At 40.8% G+C, this 20957-nt stretch overlaps 1 protein-coding gene across 4 annotated transcripts in view; it reads left to right on the top strand.

Annotated features, from left to right (window-relative positions):
* The window catches only part of ADGRD1 (adhesion G protein-coupled receptor D1), a 238653-nt gene that overhangs the window by 12894 nt on the left and 204802 nt on the right, over positions 1-20957 (top strand). For all 4 annotated transcript variants that reach the window (XM_030583439.1, XM_030583437.1, XM_030583436.1 and 1 more), the window contains 5 exons: positions 9810-9986; positions 11019-11273; positions 14506-14570; positions 15837-15992; positions 19421-19480. In XM_030583439.1, the coding sequence (XP_030439299.1) occupies positions 9810-9986; positions 11019-11273; positions 14506-14570; positions 15837-15992; positions 19421-19480 (713 nt within the window). The remainder of the gene's footprint in view (positions 1-9809; positions 9987-11018; positions 11274-14505; positions 14571-15836; positions 15993-19420; positions 19481-20957) is intronic.

Consider the following 20957-nt stretch of genomic DNA (forward strand, 5'->3'; position numbering starts at 1 on the left):
GGGTCATTGCTGATTTTACTTATTAGCTATAGTGCACTCGAGAGACAGGAATGGCATGATGCACAAAGAGTGCAGGAGAGTTCTGATGCATATTGCGAGTTTCACTTGATTAGTTCTGTGGAGAAGCCAAGACTGAGGAAAGGCTCTCTTGATTTACTTCTTGTTAGTGACTTGCAAAGGCTAAGAGACTGTCAGATAAATGGCCTTGGAGCTTTAGGGACTGTTCTCTGAAATAGGTTTAAAACATGGTTTCCTTCCACCCCTTCCGTGTTTTGTTGTTTTGCCAGGTCTAGAAAAACCCAAATAAACAAAAAACAAACACAAGGATTTTGCCTCCCTGAATATTGTTTAGAATTAACTTATGTATTTTTAATAGCCTCGTTATGAATCCTCCTGAATGCCCTTTAGCTGAGCCACATCCAAGAAAGACTGTTAGATCTCACAAGCTATGAGCTGGACGTGGCCAGCTGGACTAGCATCTTGGATGGAATGTCTCCAAGATGTTGGATAGTGGTGCTGGCAATTAAAAAGGTGTCGTTCTTCCCTCTGAATAAGAGTCAAATCAATATCTCAACAGGACATTGCATGAGAGCTGGGTGAAATTTTTTGGAGAAAAATGCAGATTTGGAAACATAAATTTTGTGATTTTTGTGTTGGTTTTGCCAAATTGTTTCTGGCAAAAATAAGGTTGGTGGGGTGGAAATCCTGTGAAGGCAAAGTGTTATATTTTAGAAATGACTTTTTTGTTTTGAAATTTTCATTTGACTGGAAACTAACATTTTACTGATTTCTGAGTTCACCAGAAATGTTAAAATTTTCAATTTGATTTGTCCCAAACCAGTTTTTCCGCCTGATTTATTTATTGGAATTGCCAATGAACCAAAAAATCAGTTATTCACAGAGATCTGTATGGCACTGCTTCAGATTACTTTTTTAGGATGAGATGTAAAAACAAGGTCATATCCACTAATGATCCCAAAACATTTTCAAAAGAATAAGGGTGTCAACTAATATGGACTCAGAGTGGTTAAAGGCAGGATAGCTCATACCAATTGCCAATATGTTTAATTATCTTCCCGTCTAAAGTTCCCTTTCAGCTGCTTTCAATGGATTTCTTTTTTGTTTCTTGGCCCTATACAGTTGTGTTATGTTGCTAGTGCTGCCATTGTGTACCATTAGTCAATGGGAATTTTTAACTGATTTCTGTGGGTGCAGAATAGGATCCCTACATCTCAGCCTGAGGCTGGGATTTTGCTGGCAGGGGAAGTGAAGTTATCTCTGTAACATATGTACTTGGGGCCCAATTCTGCACTTGGTTACATTGATGTAAATCCCCCTGAGCCAAGCAGGCTACTGCAGAGCAGCAGTTGCTGGAGCAGGGAAAACTAGGTGAAATTAAATGGCCTGTGTTATACAGGTCAGTCTAGATGATTAATGGTCCCTTCTGGCCTTAAAATCGGTGAGTCTCTGAATAAAGGGTTGTAAATAATATTTGTTGTGAATGTAGCCATTTTTCTATGAGCAATTATCTTTGGATAAATAGTTTAATTATCCAGATCAACTCCATAGAAGACTATTGCATTACTTTGGCTTTACACTGGGTAAATGAGAGTAGAAGGTGGCCCATTGTTTGTAATCTGAGGTTTGTGAAAGGCCCTCTATTAAATGAACAAACAATAGTGACGCAAAATAATCCAAAGCCAGGCTGAAACTTTGGGCCTGCTATGCTTGACAGGCCCCTTATTTTTGCATTCAGGATAGTTCTGACCTCCCTTGTGTCCCTACCCAATACTGTGAATACCCCATTTTAAACTCTTGCATTTCGATAAAAGGATGGATAACACAAATCCTTAACTTGGTGCCAGTTATTGTGAGTTAGTTCACATCCCCTGAATAGCTAATAAAAATACCTCCTAGGTTTCCAGGGGAGGAATTTATCCAAGGCAGCCTCGCCTAAAATCATGCAGCCTATGAGTCAAATGAACTTTTTTTAATATACAGTATGTACAATATGCAAGATCAACTTCCATGGCTCATAGACACTGGAGAGGCTGCTAGAGGCTTTGCCATAGCTGCAAGCCATTGGCATTCACAACCTCCTCTTCTGTTTTTTCCAGCTGTGATATAACATTTAATTTTTTTGCTTTTGTATTTGGTTATTGAATTCAAAAAACTGTCAACAGACTGCTAAAATATTTGCCAGATGTAGTTATAGGGTTGGTGGGGTGTGGTTTAAATAAATACTTCACACATTGCGGGCCCAATCCAGGCTAAACTGTTCTCTGCTGCCTTATCTCACTATCTACTGCTCCCTATGTCCTGCTCCCTTCTTCTTATCTTGAGCAACACCTTTCTTTTTTCCTCATGTCTCCTCCCTTCCGCTTATTTTTCCCCCACAAATTCTATCTTTCTTTCCTCCCACCATATCTTTCTTTCCTCCCACTTCTTTTCATTACCCTTACCTCTACAGTCCTTCCCCATACCTTCCAAATACTATCATTGGCAATGCTCATCACCCTCCACCCCTCCCAGTAGGAAAACCCAGGAGGATGCTAAAAGGGAAGATTTCTCAGTAAGCTTTTTTTCCTCCTGATATTTCTCCGCATTCATTCCATCAGGTGCAGAGGGGGATGATTACTCCCCACAAAACAGGCTTCAGGCTCGCCCTCAGACCACATGGATCTCCAAGAATCTGCTTGGATCCCAGGGAATCAATAGGAGGCCAGGGACATTGTTCAAAGTTTCCCATGCCTCTTGCTGACAATTCTGGGTGTCCAGATGCCCTCCTTCCAACAGGGTAGTGGGAAATCTGTATGCAGTGGACTTGCTCCATGCAGGGTCTAGGAGGTATGATTCAGCCTGGAAGTTATAAATACAGGAAAGAAAAAAAAGATACAGAACCATTAGGATGATGCCTAACTAACCAAAGGAAACCACATCATCTTTTATGGTAACCCTTGCCCCTCCTTTCTATCTCCCTATGTCTATTGTTTTAATTAGTAATGTTAGATGGGATTTTCAGAAGCACTTGTAATTTGGAATATAGACATGCCCTGGGAGCAGGGTTAAACCAGTGCTGAGCACTCTTGAAAATCCCTCCCATGATTTCTATTCTCAGGGACAGATCCTACACATAGTTTATTCATGTAGTAAGTACTATATGGCTGGTAATCTGATGGAAGTGCTTTGCCTGCTCACACAAACACTTACTACCATTGGCCTTTAGTTTCAAGCTCTTCTGGGCACATGATTTTTTTTTTTAATTGGTCTGTAAAGCATCTAGCGTGCTTTACGGCCTTCCATGTTGCCGACTTGCATGATTTTTACCATGAGTCTTGCAATATTGGATGCTTTTCTTAAAGTCTGAGCTGCTGGAGTTGTGTGAATACAGTACATCAGGATCTCATATTTCATTATTTAAAAAAAAAATTCTAGCTTTTGAGGTTGAAGACTGAAGCTCGAAAATGAGACTCATAAAGAATCAAACACTAGAAGGCAAATAAAAGAACCCAAAATTTTAACAAATCTCTTGGTTTTTTTTTTTTTTTTTTTTGAGGGTCTGTTCCTTATGATTTTTGAATACCTGTAGCTGGCAATACTACCCATATCCTTTTAAATCTACAATGTGCAAAAGTTTTATAATAGTTGCAATACATTTCAGTGCTTCCCCAATATTTAATTAAAAAATACCCTTTGGAAAAATTATAAACAACAACAAATGGTGGTTTTTCATCTTTCGGGTGTTTTCACTTGTCTGTCCATCTATTGCTTGATTGTCTCCTCTCAGCATTTTTTTTTCCACTGAGAATATTTTAGAGCCCTCACAGTATGTTGATGCTGTAGAAGATTAAAATGACAAAAAATTACGGTGCAAGTCACAAATTATCTGGTACAATCAAGGTAATTATTTAGAGAAAAAGATTGAAAATATTACATGAATGAACAAAACAGCTGGAAGATTGATCCCTGCAGTTTCAATGCATTTTTCATCAATGTGGAATGGTGCATGTAATTTTTATACAGTGTAACTTCTGCAATACCTAAGCCTAATGGGTAAGTTAAGTAGCAGTGTTAATACTGAATTTATTTTGCTTTTGTTAATTTAGGCCTTTCGTAAGTTACTGACAAGACATGACACAAGATTTATTCATACTAGTGTGTATAGCAAATACTGTGGTACCACTTTTAAAAAATGGTAAAAATTCATGCAACAGTCAATACTTAGTTGCTACCTGAAAATGGAAGAGTAGAGGTTATTCAGTATTCTGCTGCAGGCATATTTCTGTACACAATACCATATCTTTCTTATATTTTTCATACCAGGGGAAATAAAACCATCAGTAAATCACATTATTTCTACAACTATAATATAATAATCAGAGTAAATTTTATTTTTTATGGTGCCATTCCCAGCACCTCACAAACAAGAACATTAAAACCATAAAATACTGAAATATTCTGAAGATAAAAATGTGAAGAGAAGAATTGCGTAAGTAGTTAATATTGAACCACAGCAGTGGGTAAACAACCTTTTCTAAAGGAGAGGTCTTCATGCCTCCCTAAACTAAACTTTTGGCAGTGGTAGGCTGGAATTTGGTCCAAAATGACATCTTTCTTAAGGTACAATAAACATGTCTCTGTGTGCATTGGTTACCTTTGTATGGATTTGCTTTTTAAGTAGAGCTGGGTGGGAAATGGTTTTCCAATCCCATGAAAATTTTTGACATGTCAAAAAAATGTTTTCCTATCCTGAATCCAGAGGAAAAGTTTGAACTCTTGAGCACTTTTTTGAAATGGAAAAAGCTTTGGGTTGGGGCAATCAAAACTTTTTTGGTTTCAATTTTGATTTTTTTTAAATCCTTTCTTTTCGTCTTTTTGTATTAAAATTTTGAAAGTCATTTTGACTCAAAAACCCCAAAGTTTCCAGTTTGAAAATGTCAAAATGAGATATTTGACAATTTTTGAAACTTTTTTCCAAACATTTTTTCTACTTGGGAGATTTGACAATAGTGACCTTGTTTTGCAAATGGTTTCTTTTGACAAATCAGCAATTTTCAGTGGAAAAAATAGTTTGAAAAATTCATGACCAGCTCTGTTTCTAAGTTTGCCCTAAATGTTGCAAAAGAGAGTAATCCAACTGCAGTTTCACAAGAGAATGCCTTTCAGTTACCAGGTGGGAATGCAATAGGAAAAGTTGCAATCAGCCAATATACTATAACTCAGATTAAAACAAAAACCACCAACCCTGACCATAACTGACTCCTGATCTTCTTAAATCAGATCGTGGATAAGAGCTGCCACATTTACACTGCACTGTCTCAGCCCGATGAAACTTCCCCTCATCAAAATTTAGAGTCCTCAGGCAATTGTGTGCATCTACCTTGGATAGGTATATAATCTCCATTATCCTAGTAATGGAGTACCTCAGAATTTTTAACGTATTTATCCTCTCAACATTCCCATGAGGCAGGGCAATGCTAATATCCCCATTTTACAGATAGAGAATGGAGGCACATGTGGACTAAGTTACTTGTCCAAGGTCACACAGGAAGTCTGTGGTGGAACAGGGCCTTGATCTCGGGTTCATGAGTTCCAGGCTAGTGCCTTACCCACGACAATCCTCTCATCCCCTCTCCTAACCTCTCTCCTGCCAGAGTCTAGCAAAGTGAAGGAAAGTTTCTCCAATGTTGAATTTCTCACCATTCATAATAAATTTGCTCAAGGATCATAGTTGGGGGAATGGAGAGTTGGAGACATAGACAGCTGGGTATTAGCAGCATTAACCCAAGCTGCTACTACACTAATGCATGACTCTTCTAATAATATTAGACACTATGGCTGAGATTCGTAAAGCTGCCCCAGGGGATTTGGATGCCCAAATCCTATTAGTTGTAATGGGAATTGGGCATCCAAATTCTAAAAGAATCTCAGCCTATATTACATTGTAGGCTCCATTGCTCTACCCGTATGCTCTGGCTAGTGCTGTGTGAATTCAGAACTTGCCCCAGGTCACAAAAAAGTTCATGGAGGTTTGTAAACCTGGGACAGATCTGTGCAAACATTTAGTCCTTCCTCCTAGGAAATTTTGGGGCGAGGAGGGTGTTTTTGATTTGGGGTTAAAACCATGCTAAACTCTAGAGTGTTGGAGTTTTGTCTCTACCTTTTTTTGGTTCATCCTAACTAAAATCTTAAAGGGAGAAGAAACAAACTTAGAGTAGGAGGACTTACATGACCTGAAATCAAGAAGTGTTAGTGGAATTCCCAGATCCTTAAAGCTGATGACTTTTGGTGCAGAACATAAGCAATAACTCAAATCTGTCTCGGGCTTGTCTACTCAGTAAGGTTGTGTGCACTATGGGGGTATGTTTTCTAAACTGCACCAACATGTTGTGCATTAATTGGTCTGTGTAGACTCTGCTGGTTCTCTAGTTTTAACATAGTGCAGTACTACAGTACATGACAGATGTTAATCACATAGCTTAATGCACTAATGGAAGCCTGTCACATACTACAGTGATTAGCACTGTATTGGCCCTGAATAAAATAGAATAGAAATGTCCCTGAGGACAGTAGTACATTTTGGTTTTGTTATTTGCTCCCTGATGATAAGGCCATGAAGCAACACATGAGAAGCAATGAAGGTGCATAAAAATGTAGGTACCTTCCTTAAAGGAGAAGCTCTACTCTCATCTGAGCTGAGGACATTGTGATGATTTTGGTTTTGATCTGGGGAAGTCCTATGTATGTTATTGGAAGTAATAAGCCTGTTGTAAGTGACAAAGCTCTGTGGTTAAACTCTCCCATTCCTTTCCCTCCTATCTATTTCTTTTCATTTTGTTTTCTTTAGCTGTGGAGGGGCTCCCTGCCCAGGGTTATTACAGACATCTGTCAAGACAGGCTGTCATTTATATTTGACCATGAGGAATTTTTATATGCAGTCCAACTATTTGGACAAAATTACTTTCCTAAATTCTGTGTGCATTTTTATGATGAGGTTTACAATGAGCTCATTTAGTTTCACTTTTAGGTTCATCATTTCAAAAAGTGATAAAGTGCCTTTAAGGAGGATTTAAGGTTTTATTCTAAACTCCTGAGCTATCATTCTTTTTCATGGTGCTTATATGGCATATACTGGATGGTTCGGCACCTCAGGTGTTAGCCTTGGACTAAGGAGACTTGGAAGTTTCCTACAATAGATAGGCATAGCTGACCTCTGGGAAAATGTGTGGTAAGCCAAGGCGAAAGGACTATGATCTTACACACTAAGTAGGGTCAGTATTTAGATGGCAGACATCCAAGGGAAACCCAAATTGGTATGGTGTTTTCAGCAGGTGACTCTATTTTCTCCAAGTTAGTGTAGAATCAATGCCTCAGCTTTTTATGAGTGCGCAGTGTCTTGCGGGAGCTACTTTTCAGATGAGACATGAAATCAAAGTCTGCTCTTGACTAGAGCTGTTCAAAACACTTGCATCCGATCCTGAAGCCAGCTGAAGTGAGCCTTGGGCTGGGGGTAACTGCATTCAGAAGCTTTGGCTTATGCTGTCAGAGATTTGGCAAACATGGGCTGATGTTGTTCACATATTGATCAATAGCTAGAAAGCTGGTAAGAGCCAGCTAATATTTTAGTGGTGGGTAAAATGACTCTTTTCTATATAAATGTGTAAGGCACATTGGGAATGATGCTTAGCTGCTATGTAGTGCTGGGTGTCATTAAAAGGACCTAGACAGACAGACAAAGATAGATTAAAGAGATTTCAGAGTGGTAGCCATGTTAGTCTGTATCAGCAAAAACAACCAGGAGTCTTCACGGCACCTTGTTACTCTCAAAGATGCCACAAGGACTCCTCATTGTTTGTTTTTTTTAATAGACTAAAGAGGTAAAATGTACAGTAACAATCCGTATCTTTTTCAGACACACCCAGATGACAACAGGAATATTAGGACTTGTCATAGGGTGCTCTGTTCCCCACTGAAGTGCCTACTTCTGGCCGCATTTGGGATTACTGCCAGTCCAACATCCCTTACTTCAGTAGCTTACTTCAGTCTAGCTCTTGCAGTCTCACTCATCAGCTGCTCCTGTTTCGTGGCTTGGCCTGCCAGCCAGCTCATTGTAGTTCTCCTCTTCCAGGGTTCCCACTTTCCCAGGCAGTCTTTCTGCTCACTGCCTAGTGGCTGGTAAGGAATCCAGGCCTGCCCTCTACATGGGGTTCCAACCCAGGGACCCTACAACAAGCAGACATGGTCAGCCCAGTCCTAAACCTTACAGATGCAGCCTTAAGTTACTTCCTATGTGGCCTTCTCTCACCCTGAGAGTGACCACATCCTCCTCCTACTCTCAGCTACTGGGCTTTATCCAAGCCCCTGCTGTTCCTCTCCAGCTGAACCTCATCTCTGATTAGTGCTCATTGCTCCCTGGTTGCTTTTCCAGGTGCAGCCTAGGTGGTTAATTGGCTCACTTAACCCCCCTCATGCCTTCTGTGGGGAACCCCATCACAGAACTGAATGCAAGCAGCTTGCGGGAGGTCCACCGGAGCCACCTGCCGTGCGACTGGCAGAGTGCCCCCCGTGGCATGCCGCCCTGCTTGGGGCGGCGAAATATCTAGAGCCACTCCTGCAGGCAGCTGGGGGAAAGAGGGCTTTTGAACACTGCAGTGGGTTAGGTTTGCCTGAGCTTTCCTTAGCACTAATAAGAATCAGTGTGCAATAGAATGTTTATAGGTTTCTACCTATCAGACTAACTGCTGAGTTCAGACCTCAGCTGGGTTACTCTCCCATGTTGCTACTGGATAGCCTAAAGTCCTGTTTTATTTAGTCAGCCTATAAGTACTTGCCGCTAACTATAATTAAAATCATCAAGGCAGATGTTTTGACTGCACACAGCAAGTCTCCTTCCAGTCCGATATCTTGTTTGTGTGCACTTCCCTTAGGTTTTATTCTTCTTAGCACTGCATGCCATTATTCCCCAAGACACATGTTTTTAGAAAGCAGTTAGTATAGCCACTTTCTTTTTAATTGCTCCTGTCTGTCTACAGAGCCTCTTTACTGCAGTGCTGAGCTGTGAAGGACACTTCCTTTGCTGTTTACCATTCAAGCAGCATTCCTAGGTCACCTTTGTTAAAGAAATACAGTTATCAAGGTGAAGATTTGTGCAATTTTACAGTACAAGAATATTCCAAAACCTTCCGCTGAACTTAGAGGGACTAATTGTGAGTGAAGCTACTCACATGTGCAATTGTTTGTAGGATCACACCTGTAGTCAGGCGGGAATGCTTGATTTTTGTGCTGAGTTGAGAACCTCAGATTGGGGAAAATAAAGGTTTCGGGTTATGGCTTTGTAAAAGCTGGTATCCTTTCCTGTAAGACAGTATCCCTTCCCATCACACTGATGCTCTGGTCCCTGCATTAACCAGAGGGAAGAGGCATTATGATCATAGGATTATAGGTGCAATACCTGTAAGAACTGTAGCATAACCAGCTCCTCATTTATGATTTTTTTTTAAAGTTCAAAAATATTAGCATGGCCAATCTATTTTTGTAGTTATGACAAAGTTTGGATACTTGGGTAGTAATGGGTATTATTGTGTGCTGTGTATGTGCCAGTTTGTTATAAAACCAAGGGCAGATCCTTAGCTGGTGTAAACTGTCATTGCTCCATTGCCATCAAAGCGGTCATAGCCCCATTGATGCCCTCTGAAGATCTGCCTCCACATGCATATTTGCTGTGTGTACTCTACTGTAGGATGTTTGATGCTTTTTAATCCCACCTATTTCTCATTAGCAACATCTCTTCTCTCATTTGCTTCCATCAGGAGTAACATTTTCCTTTTTCTGGAAGACTCAGGAGCAGCAGGCTAACTTTCCCCCAGCCTATGGTGGACAGGTCATTTCCAGTGGTTTCAAAATCTGCTCAAGTGAAGATGAAGGCTCTCTGGAATTTTATGCCCGTGGGAATTCAATGAAATGGGAGGCAAGCTTTAGTCCCCCAGGTAAAGTTCAGTTTCATTCTCGAGGATTCAGAATGGAGATAAAGTAGTAAGGGAGCAGTGCTCATCATCTGGATAGAAAGAAAAGAATGAGAAATGAGGAAGTAGGTGGATAGATGAAGGATGGATCGGCTTCACTTCCCAAGAGAGAAAGCAGGTATTAGAAGTCGGTGACATTGTTCAAGTCACCATCCAAGGATCTGGGATCCTGCATTCCCCAGTCGTTAGTGAAGTAAAATTCTTATTGACATCAGTGGAAGAATAGGGGTTTACCTGAAAAAGAGCGAGTGAAGAGTGCAGGATGAAGCCTTTGGAGTCCTCACTCAATGCATTCGTAAGCTGGGAGTCCAACTTCCCATTCTCTTTAATTTTAAACCTCTCTGGTAACCCTTTTGGGTAAACATTCCATGAGATGATACATGTTGGCCATTTGTATGGTAAGAATGAAGTCCTGGAAATGTATTTGCATGATTATTAGTAATGTATTTTAAAATGAATATCTTATTTCTGTCTTCTGATCCAGAATGCAGGTTACTAATTGAGAAGTAATGGGATCTATTGTTTAGAAAAGGGCACTCCTCTGTAGCTGTGATGTTTAATAGTTTGTAAAAGTGTTTTGCCAGGAAAGCTGTTGCATGTATGTAGTTATAATAATTGTCACAGGGATTGTTTACATATTCTCTAGTCCTGAAGTCCTTATGCAGCCCTCACTGAAGTGGGAGTTTTGCCTGAGATAGGACTGAATAAGGACTTTAGATCTGGGCCCATAGTATAATTTATGCAATTGCAATGAGCCTCAGGAAGGATTCAGGCAAAATGTCACTGAAGCCAGTACGGGTTCTGCCAAAGTATGGACTGTCCCTTATGAATAAAAAGTAATGCACATGATATCATTGCTCCATAATTCAGTGTTGACACTTCCTTTATAGCTCCATTGCATTGCACAAATAAAATGCATTTTAAAATTTATTGAACAGGAAATGCTGTAAATAAGGTTGATTCATGGATTTTACAGAGAGTTTTAATGTTTTGCAGGTCCTTACTGGACTCATATTCTCTTCACGTGGAAATCAAAAGAAGGCTTGAAAGTCTATGTCAATGGAACTCTAAACACCACCGATCCAAATGGGAAAGTTTCCTACAGCTATGGGGACCCCAACGCAAATCTGCTGACAGGGACAGAGAATGATCAGAGCAAACGCTATGTGAACGGGGCTTTTGATGAGTTTGTCATATGGGAAAGAGCACTCACCGCCAAGGAAATTGAACTATACTTTACAGCTGCTATTGGTAATTGGGAGCATATTCTGATTGTATAAATGTTGATTTTTTTTTTTTTTTAAAAAGTTCAGCTGTTAAACCAGCTGTCTTAATGGCCAATAATTTGCAGGTATAAATGTTTAGAGGAATAAATGTTCGTAGGAATCACTTTTCAGTTTTAAGGGAGGCATTTGTTTCTCACCCTGGGGCACAGCCCCTCAGACGTGTCACCAAACAGCACCCACTAAGTCTCACCTCATCTATTGGCTGGAAGAAAACCTCAGCAGAATCCAACCATTGCTAGGACAACCAAGCCACTTCCTTTTAACTAATGTCACAACAGCAAAGGGACCTATTCTTAAAAAAGTCAACCTTGTGACTGTCTTGGGGAAGCCTTCATTTCGTTCCTGAAATAGCAATAATATTTCAGTGCTGTGTTTGAAAATATTAAAAATGATGTTTTTAATAAATGTATAATTTTTAATCAGGCTGGCAAAAATTGCTGTGGTATCTGATTGTTGTATTTTTCACAACAAACCGGTGTTACTATAACACCATCAAATCCAAAACTACTATAAATCTCACTTCCTGGATTAATAGAACACAAGAATGTTATGTTACTGAACCAAAAGTGCTCTAGATTTTTAGATTGCCCCAGTCCATCTATATGTATGTGCTGTTTCACTGTCAGACAAGTATGGCTCTTGTATAAATATACCAGGATAGTAACTTTTTTAACTCCTTCAGTGTTCATGAATACACAGTTGTTGTTCCCAAGTCCCCCACCTGCCTCCATATACCATTTCAAATAGTGGATGCAGCTTGGAAAGACTTTGCCAGGGATGTTCCCATGGTTGCAGTATGCAAAGTGTTAGTCTCATATTATTTTGCTCCTAATTTTGCATTCTTTGGCTTAAATTTGAAAACCATTTGAGAAATTAGACCCTGCACCCAATATTGCATTGTTGTAGGCTTACAAAAGCTAGTTGCAAGACACTACCGCTTATGGCTGAGATTTTCAAAGGGGCCTAAGGGAGTTAGACACCCAATTCCCACTGAACCATATATTTTTGAAGAGTTACACAGGGTTTTAACTGTGACACTCCCCACCTCTGCTGATACTCTGAGAAGAGACATGGATGCATCCCTAAGTGTTGCTTTGCAACTTTAGAAGTTTGCGCTATGTTTCAAACTCTTGGAATTAAAAAAAAAAAAAGTCACAAGTCTCACAATATTTGATGTTGTTTTCCCCCTTAAATTCCCAGTTCCTGGTGTTTATGTGAGAATCTTGCCTTTCATTTAGAAAACAAAAGCAAGTTTTTGGCCTCATGGTTACAGAGAAAAGCTTGACCCAAGTGGACCCTAATGGCTCAGAATCTGGAAGGCGAACAAAAAGACCCCAAATGTATTATTGTTTAAAAAAACCTTTGTATTTTAAGCCAATCCCATTACTTTTAGAGGCCTGGTTCATGATTTTTGAACACTTGTGGTAGGCGTTACTGAGTGTGCTTCTTTCTCATGGCTCTTTTCTCACAAGTGTTGATGTCCATGCAAGTTGATTGGTGAAATTGTAACATGATCCATAGAAACACTAGTGGTTGTTGATAGTGGCAGGCTATATAATGAGCCAAAGTTACCCTTGGTATAAATTCAGTGAGCTCAGGGGAGTTTCACTAGTACAAATTTGGGCTAACTTTATCAAAAGCTTAATTAGGAAACCCACTTTTTAAAAAATTGAATGAATAGCTATGCAATTTTACATAACAAATACCAGTAATATCTGACAATTGCGCCCAAATACCAAAATAATGAGCATAATATACATTCTAAGAGAGTGAGTTTTACTTTTCTGGTCGCAAATGATCCACAAATCCGACACATGCAGTGGAATCAATATGTTTAACATGGAACTGCTGGAGGGCATCCAAAAATCTAGTTTATACTTTTTGTCTAAGTAAATCATTCATGACATACTCCTATGGTAACCTTCCCTGAGTGTAGTAATAGCGAGTGACATTTATTGGTAAAGCCAGGCTGATTAAAAGCAGCTTTCTCTGTTGCTTGAAGTCAGCTCAAATAGCTAATGGAGACATTATCTGAAATGGTGCTCAGACTTCTTGCAGATGCCATATTTTAAAAGCAAACTGGAATGTCGGTTGGTTTGAGGCTTTATACCCACTTCTTTTGTACAAGACTCACGTGCTTGCTCATCAATAGCTACCATCCTTTTGTTATGCTCTTTTGTTCTGACTTCGGGTGATGTCCTGGTCCCATTGACTTCCGTAGGACCCTCTATTGATTTCAGTTGGGCCAGGGACTTCATGCTTTGCCTAGTTCTCAAAGATTTTTGTTCCTGAAGAGCCATCCATTGATTTTTTGTTCTAGTGTTTCAATGCTCTGGACGGCATGTTCCTATTACCACCCCATCCAGGACCGGCTCCAGCGTTTTTGCTGCCCCAAGGGGTGGAGGGTGGAGGGGAGAAGCCACGATCGGCACTTCTGCCGCCGCCGCTGAGGGACCCGCCACCGAAGAGCTGGATGTGCCGCCCCTTTCCGCTGGTTGTCCCAAGCATCTGCTTGCTGAGTTGGTGCCTGGAGCCGGCCCTGACCCAATCAAGAAATTTAAGCTCAAAATATACATTCTTTATTTGTATTATGTTACATTATTACCTAGAGGCCCTGACTCAGACTGGAACCTTGTTGTGCTAGGTGCTGTGCATACACCTAATAAGAGACAATCTCTGTTGTGAAGAGCTTCCAATCTAAACAGAAAAGATAATGTGTGGAAGAAAGGAAGTAGTACTACATGGAGTACTGAGGCACAATTTACTTAAGTCTCATTGATTTGCTGTGGCAGAGCTGAGAACTCAACTTGGATCTCCTGTCTCCTTATGCACAGTGTCAACCACCTTCTCTTTGTATAGATGTTTTTCATGGATTTAAAATTCCATTGAAATCAGTTTTTTGTTTTAAATTTAAAAACACTCCCTTGCAGTGTTTAGAAATCCAGCCGAAACAGCGTTGGCCGGTATATAAGGACTAGAAAGTAAAACTGACTAGAAACAGGAAATGAAACTGATTAAATACACCAATCTAGTTTCAATATTGGAACTCAGGAAAATGCAAAACAAATTGCATAGTCTTGGCTTGAATTTCTCAGAATTGCATTGTGAATGTTTCTCACAGATCTTTTGTTTTAGTTTTTTTAAATATATTTATTGCAGGAAACTTTTTTTTTTAATTTATAATTTCTTTTTCCTAGGCAAGCAACTTTTGCTTTCTTCAACACCTCTCTGGCCCATTATGACAACCACTACAAATCCCATAGTAAGAGAGTCCTCTTAATTCTTTTTTCTTTAACATCAACAATAACTTCATTTCTCAATCCTCTTTTGCTTTCTTGGTATCAAAATGTGTGTGTATTACAGAGAGGTAGCAGCCTTTCCATGGTTTAGGTCACATCTGGTTTTCATTTTACTCCCCTTATAACTCATTAAAAAAAATTCCCCCCTTTCCCTGATAACTATAAAGTGATTTATTTAACAGAGGATTAGAGCTGGTTTAAAGGGTCAAAGGGAAAAAAATCCCTCTTCTGCTGTCTCTTATTCAAAACTTTGAACATTTTAAATTTTGGAAATAGTTAAATGGGGAAAATCATGAAAATATTGCAAAATATTTTTCCTTTTTAAAAAAATTGTAATTTGAAACATTTAACCAGATTTATAACAGAATTTTTTCTTTCATTTGTTAAAGGGGTATTTGTATTAAATAGCAAAGAATCCTGTGGCACCTTATAGACTAACAGACGTTTTGGAGCATGAGCTTTCATGGATGCACAACATGCATCCGACGAAGTGGGTATTCACCCACGAAAGCTCAAGCTCCAAAACATCTGTTAGTCTATTAGGTGCCACAGGATTCTTTGCTGATTTTACAGATCCAGACTAACATGGCTACCCCTCTGATACTTGCATTAAATAGATGTTTTAAAATAAATACCAAAGTGTTTGATATATTCTAAACAAAAATGATTTCCCTTTTCAACCTGATTGTACTGTGTTGAAATCTGTGATATTAAAATCCTGTTAGTTTTCTTCTTGTTCATAGAATCTTTCAGGAAACCAGGGTTGGCAGGACCTGAATTTCTAATGAAAAGAACAAGCAGACAACAAATTCATTTCAGCCGCATTTATTGGTTTCATGTCTTTGTTACAGTGTGTGTGAGAATATCATAATGTATGTGCATATTATACTAATCTATTTATCTTCATATGCTTATAGTCTATTGTACATAATCAGAGCCTTACAATTTACTCTGCCTCAGGCTACTGAAAGGGAGTCTCAGACCAGACTCTGAGTTATCTCGTGTGCAGGAAGAGACTGGATTAAGCAGTAAACCGTTTCTCCCTTTCTCTGGCTTTAGTGCCAGAGAGGTACATATGATCAGCCCTGGAGATGCATTGCTTGCATAACATGTAAGGATCTGGAGAGAATTAGGCCCCAAATTGCTGCTTGACTTCCGTGTAGTTAAGTATGAAAATAATGACTGGTTACCAGGACATGAAGTGATGAGACAATGTTGTTGTCTTTTAGCTCTCCACAGATGCCTATCATCCTATCATAACTAAATTGACCAAGGAGAGAGGAAACTTCCAGTACCCAGAGGACCTGCTTCACTACCTGGAAAACATATCACTCAGTTTACCCAACAAATCTCTGTCAGAAAATACGGCCTTCAACCTGACAGCGGTCAGTTTCTTTCAGTTTTTAGGGTGATGCCAAATGATCTTGTTTTTACTTCGTATTCTGGAACGTAAAATGCAGTTTGAAAGATTTTGTTGTTCATAAAAAATACATATTTAAAAACCCCCAAGACAACTATTTTAATCAGTAGCAAAAGGTCAGCTGTCACTGGAAAAGACTAGTTTAATTACAGGGCTCATCAGCTTGTTGGGATATCATGTAATACTGGCACAAAATGGTACCATCCCGAGGCATCATGGTTCTGGGTTAAATATAAATGTCTAGTTAGATGGATGACTGAGACGGAGACAATCACTTCTTGTGAAAAACCTTTTCTGCTATGTTCAAAATGTAGGAATTCTGGAATGATTATATCCTGGAAAAATCTCATTCTTTCTTGTGTACGCTGATTTATCAAAATCAGGGCTCGATCCTGCAGTCCTCACTCAGGCAAATTTCCCACTGAAATTGGTGGAATGCAGGATCAGGCCCATAGTACAACTGAAAGATTTTTTGTTTGGTTTGGTTTGGTTCTTTCTCTGTGGATTATTTTAAACATTACATGCCGTCGGAACTAATTGAGGACAAGAGGTCACTTCCTGTTAACATGACTCGAGCCTCATTTAGAATGATGGGCAGCTAATTCCCTGATTTCCAGCAAGCTAGAAAACTATTATTACAGTAATCAGTGCTGGTCTTACCAATGATTGTTTCTCTATCCCCATGCTATCCCATGGTACGTTGTGTGGCATGAAAGTTATGTGCAGACAGAAACAAGGAATATGATAATCTTTAGCAAAGCTGCTTTGGGAATTATCCAGCAGATTCCTGATCGTATGTGCGGACTCTGCCATTCACCTGATTGATTGGGTTAGGTCTTTTGTTGGTCTGTAGCTAATTCCCAGAGATACAGCCACTGAGCGTGCATATCATTTTCTGTCAAGGATAAAAGTTGGGGCCAGTTGTCTCAGTGCTAGTAGTCATATGTCTTGCAGCATAAAGGACTGCAAGTTAAGTGCTATGCAATAAACTTTCTGCTTAGCCACGCTTCTTATTATGCATTAGTTCTGACAAACTCTATTCATGTGCAGTTCTAATATAGCTTAGCCGGGCTCAGTGTGTAACACAGAGGTGGGCAAACTACAGCCCACAGGCCATATCTGGCCCATGGGACCATCTTGCCCGGTTCCTGAGCTCCCGGCCAGGGAGGCTACCCCCAGCCCTTCCCTAGCTGTCCCCCCTCCCCTGAAGAGCCACGCCGCTGCGTGCTCCTGCCGAGCAGAGTGGCAGTGTGTCTGGTTCTGGTTGGCGTGGCAGCCAGACATGCTGCTCTGCTCGGTGTGGTAAGTGGGCTGGGGCTGGGGGGTTGTATAAGGGGCGGGGGGATCCAGGGGCAGGGGGTGGTTGAATGGGATGGAGGTTCTGCGTGGGGGGCAGTCAGGGGATGGGGAATGGGGGGGGGGTTGGATAGGTGTGGGGTCCTGGTGGCCTGTTGGGGGTGGGGATGTGGATAGCAGCCAGGGGGGCAGTCAGGGGACTGGGAGTAGGGGGATTGGATAGGGGTTGGGATCCCAGGGGGCGGTTGGGGTGGAGGGTCCCGGAAGGGGGCAGTTAGGGGACAAGGGGCAGAGGGGTTGGATGGGTCGGGGGTTCTGAAGGGGGCAGTCGGGGGAGGGGCTGTTTGGGGTGGCACAGCCTTCCCTACCCGGCCCTCCATCTAGTTTTGCAACCCCAAGTTTGCCCACCCCTGGTGTAGCAGGAGGCCAAGGATCTGATGCTCTGAGAATCTTCCCATTTCTCTCCCCTCTTCCTCAGTGGCCTAACAAAGCCTCTCTGGAACAGCGCTGCTGCATTTTGTGGCCTGGAAAAGCGCTCCTCCTTCCATCCTCCTGGCATGTGACTTGGCAGTGGAGGTTGTGTACTGGGCCCAGGCTTCCATTTATACCCTCAGGCTGAAATTCTGGGCTGAACTTCTCAAAGGAGCAGCACAGATATTGCATCCATGGCTGAAAACGGGCCTCTTGATCCTGGTTGCTCTGGGGGCTGTAGAGGCCTCTAACTTAGACATCCTTGGGGGCTTGTCTGAGTTATAGAATAATTGAATCATAGAAATGCAGGGCTAGAAGGGACCTCAAAGTCATCCTGTCCACCCCACTACGCTTGGCAGGACCATGTAAACCTAGAATATCCCTGACAGGTTTTTGTCCAACCTCTTCTTAAAACCCCACAGTGATGGGCATTCCACAACCACCTTTGGAAGCCAGTTCCAGAGCTTAACTACCCTTATAATTAGAAAGTCTCTCCTAATATCTAACCTATATTCCCCTTGCAGATTAAGCCCATTACTTCTTGTCTTACCTCTAGCTGACATGGAGAACAATTGATCACAGTCCTCTTTGTAGCAGCCCTTAATCTATATGAAGACTATCAGGCCCCCCCATTTGTCTTTTTTTCCTGAAGTCTAACAGTGCTCAATTATCTTAATCTTTCCTCATAGGCAGCAGCCTCCTGTGCATCGCAGCACTGACTGGAATCGGTGCAGCACTGCCTGAGCCCACCCCCAATGCCTGGGTGTGCAAAGGGGTCCTCAGAGAAGAGCCTTATGGCTGTCTTCCATGGTGTTTTTCACCATGGGAATCCTTGCCCAGTCAGAACCAGGGCTTTGAGGGCCCTTTATGCAATGTAAAATAAGACGGACTGGGAGAGGGATCTCGCCTTTTGATCCCGAAGTCCCAGTTAAATAGTGAGGAAAATTTGGTGTGCACTGTGATTTCTAGATCCGTGTGGTCTCGAGGTTCAGATATTCAACTGGGGATCAGGAGACCTGGGTTGTGGTCCTAGCTCTGCCACTGATGTGCTGTGTGACCCTGGGTGAGTCACTTCCCCTCCCAGTGCCCATTTCCCCTCCCAGCTGTTGTAATTTCTGTTTAGATTGGATGCTCTCTGAGGCAGGTACGGTCACTCACTATGTATTTGAACTGTGGCTAGCCTCATCTGGAGCCTCCAGGTGCTAGTGTAACATAGATAATAATCAGGTTAAACAAATGATAAGGGCCAGAGTTATAGTGTGTGCTTCCTAACAGCCTGCTCTGAACTACTGGGCAAACATGTCCATTTCCACATGGATTTAATTGACTTCACTGGCAAGCTCCACTCAGTTCCAGTGTTTTCAGTGACCTCAGCTGGGGTGTAATAGATGTAATATAGGAGATTCACTGTAGTGTTGTTGTTTGTTAAACTATTACTTTTAAAATCTTACCATACAAAAGATTGAGAGAACTTCCAAGCAGGAATGACTCTATGACTTCAATGAAAATGTGTTTGTCCTTGTAAAACGAATTGTGGAACTCTTAATAGACAGCTGCCTTGAATTTTTACCAGGGGATGTAGTGGATGAATCAGTAATCGGATAATGTGATCCTATTTATCTTTAGGCTTTCTTGAAAGCTGTCGAAGATTTTCTTTTGTTACCCAGCTGGATTGGCATATTGGAGGTAAGACACATGATTTAAATTTGTAGATTAATTCAGGTGCATATTGCATAGTAATAACATTGGTTGCATCTATTATCCTTCAGCTTGGGGTTTCTGACAGTACGACTTATTTGCGCTCTCATCTGTGCATCCAAAGTCAAGGTAGCAAATGTTAATTTTGTAATGGCTTGTTGAGAGTTAAAATAAGATAGCTTCTGTGTTACTGCTCTGAGACATTCCATAAGAACTGGCAAAAAGTATAAAAAATGAGGTTTACAAAGGAATGGGCAATGTCAGTGAAACAGGTATTTAACAAAGATTATTTCTACATGGAATTTAGCCTACTTGGCAGTTTCTTCTTGAAAGTGGCCTTGTAAAAGAGCTAATGTATTCCCTGCATATGGATATTTATACGACTTTTAAAAAGCATTTGCCTTTTTCCCCATTTTAAATTATCTTGTGCCTGGGAGGCCATCTCCATATTTACAAAATGGATACAGCACAGGCAACAATTCTTCCTGACTAACACTCTGGGAAAGATCACATTTGAACTAGGAGCTGAAAGGATACTTTCATCTTCATTCCTGTGCAGTGCTTGCTCTCAGCTTTCCTTTTAGTTATGCTGGAGTAAATCCTTTGGTGGTGTTCTGGATTTACACCCATGAAAGGAAGAACAGAATTTGACCTATGTGTGTTTTGATAGCTCTGATAGCTTAGTTTCTCCATCTGTGTATCTTGTTGCTATGATGTCATAAACCAGTACTATGACATCACTGTATGTTGAAATGGAAATGTTTGTAGTGTGTAACAAGTTGAAGATTATGGACAGAGCTTCAGCTAATGTAAATCAGCATAGATCCATTGATTCTGACTATGTATAAGATGAGAATCTGGCCACATGACTACTGAAATGTTAAGGGCCCACTCCTTCTGTCCTTGTTCATGTGTGTCATCGGATGAGTAAAGACTATTCACTGGATTAAGAGTGTGCAGGAGCTGACCTTTGGGTGTCATTCTTTGCAGTGCAGAGAGATGCTAATGGGAAGTGCTCCAGAGTTTCTCAGTGTTTGTCAGGATCAAGTTTTAAGGAGGCAGGAATGTGAGATTGGACATTAAAAAGGGAGAGGGAGTGGATGGGCTGTGACAAATCACGCTGTAGTAGACTCATAAATGGCTTTGGTGAAAGATGTGGAAAGCCAATGGATTTAAGTTCTTAGACTGAAACTTGGCAGCTTTCTCCAACATGAAAGCTTCTCTTGAAAGAAATAACCAAATGGATTTAATAAAATATGTTTTAAAAACTATATGCTCACTCTGAGATATTGTATACCAAGCTTCAGCCTGGAAGGATGCTTTCCAGCCAAAATATACACCTCTTGAAAATAGGTATTTGTTAGGGGAGTGCTGATGGAACTCTAATGATGGCCAAGATATATTTAAACTCCTGATCTGATGATGGTGGTATCTGCTTGTTGACTTAGACACCAGTTCCTGCCAG

Source organism: Gopherus evgoodei, chromosome 13, assembly GCF_007399415.2.
Source record: "Gopherus evgoodei ecotype Sinaloan lineage chromosome 13, rGopEvg1_v1.p, whole genome shotgun sequence".
NCBI classification, from domain to species: Eukaryota; Metazoa; Chordata; order Testudines; family Testudinidae; genus Gopherus; species Gopherus evgoodei.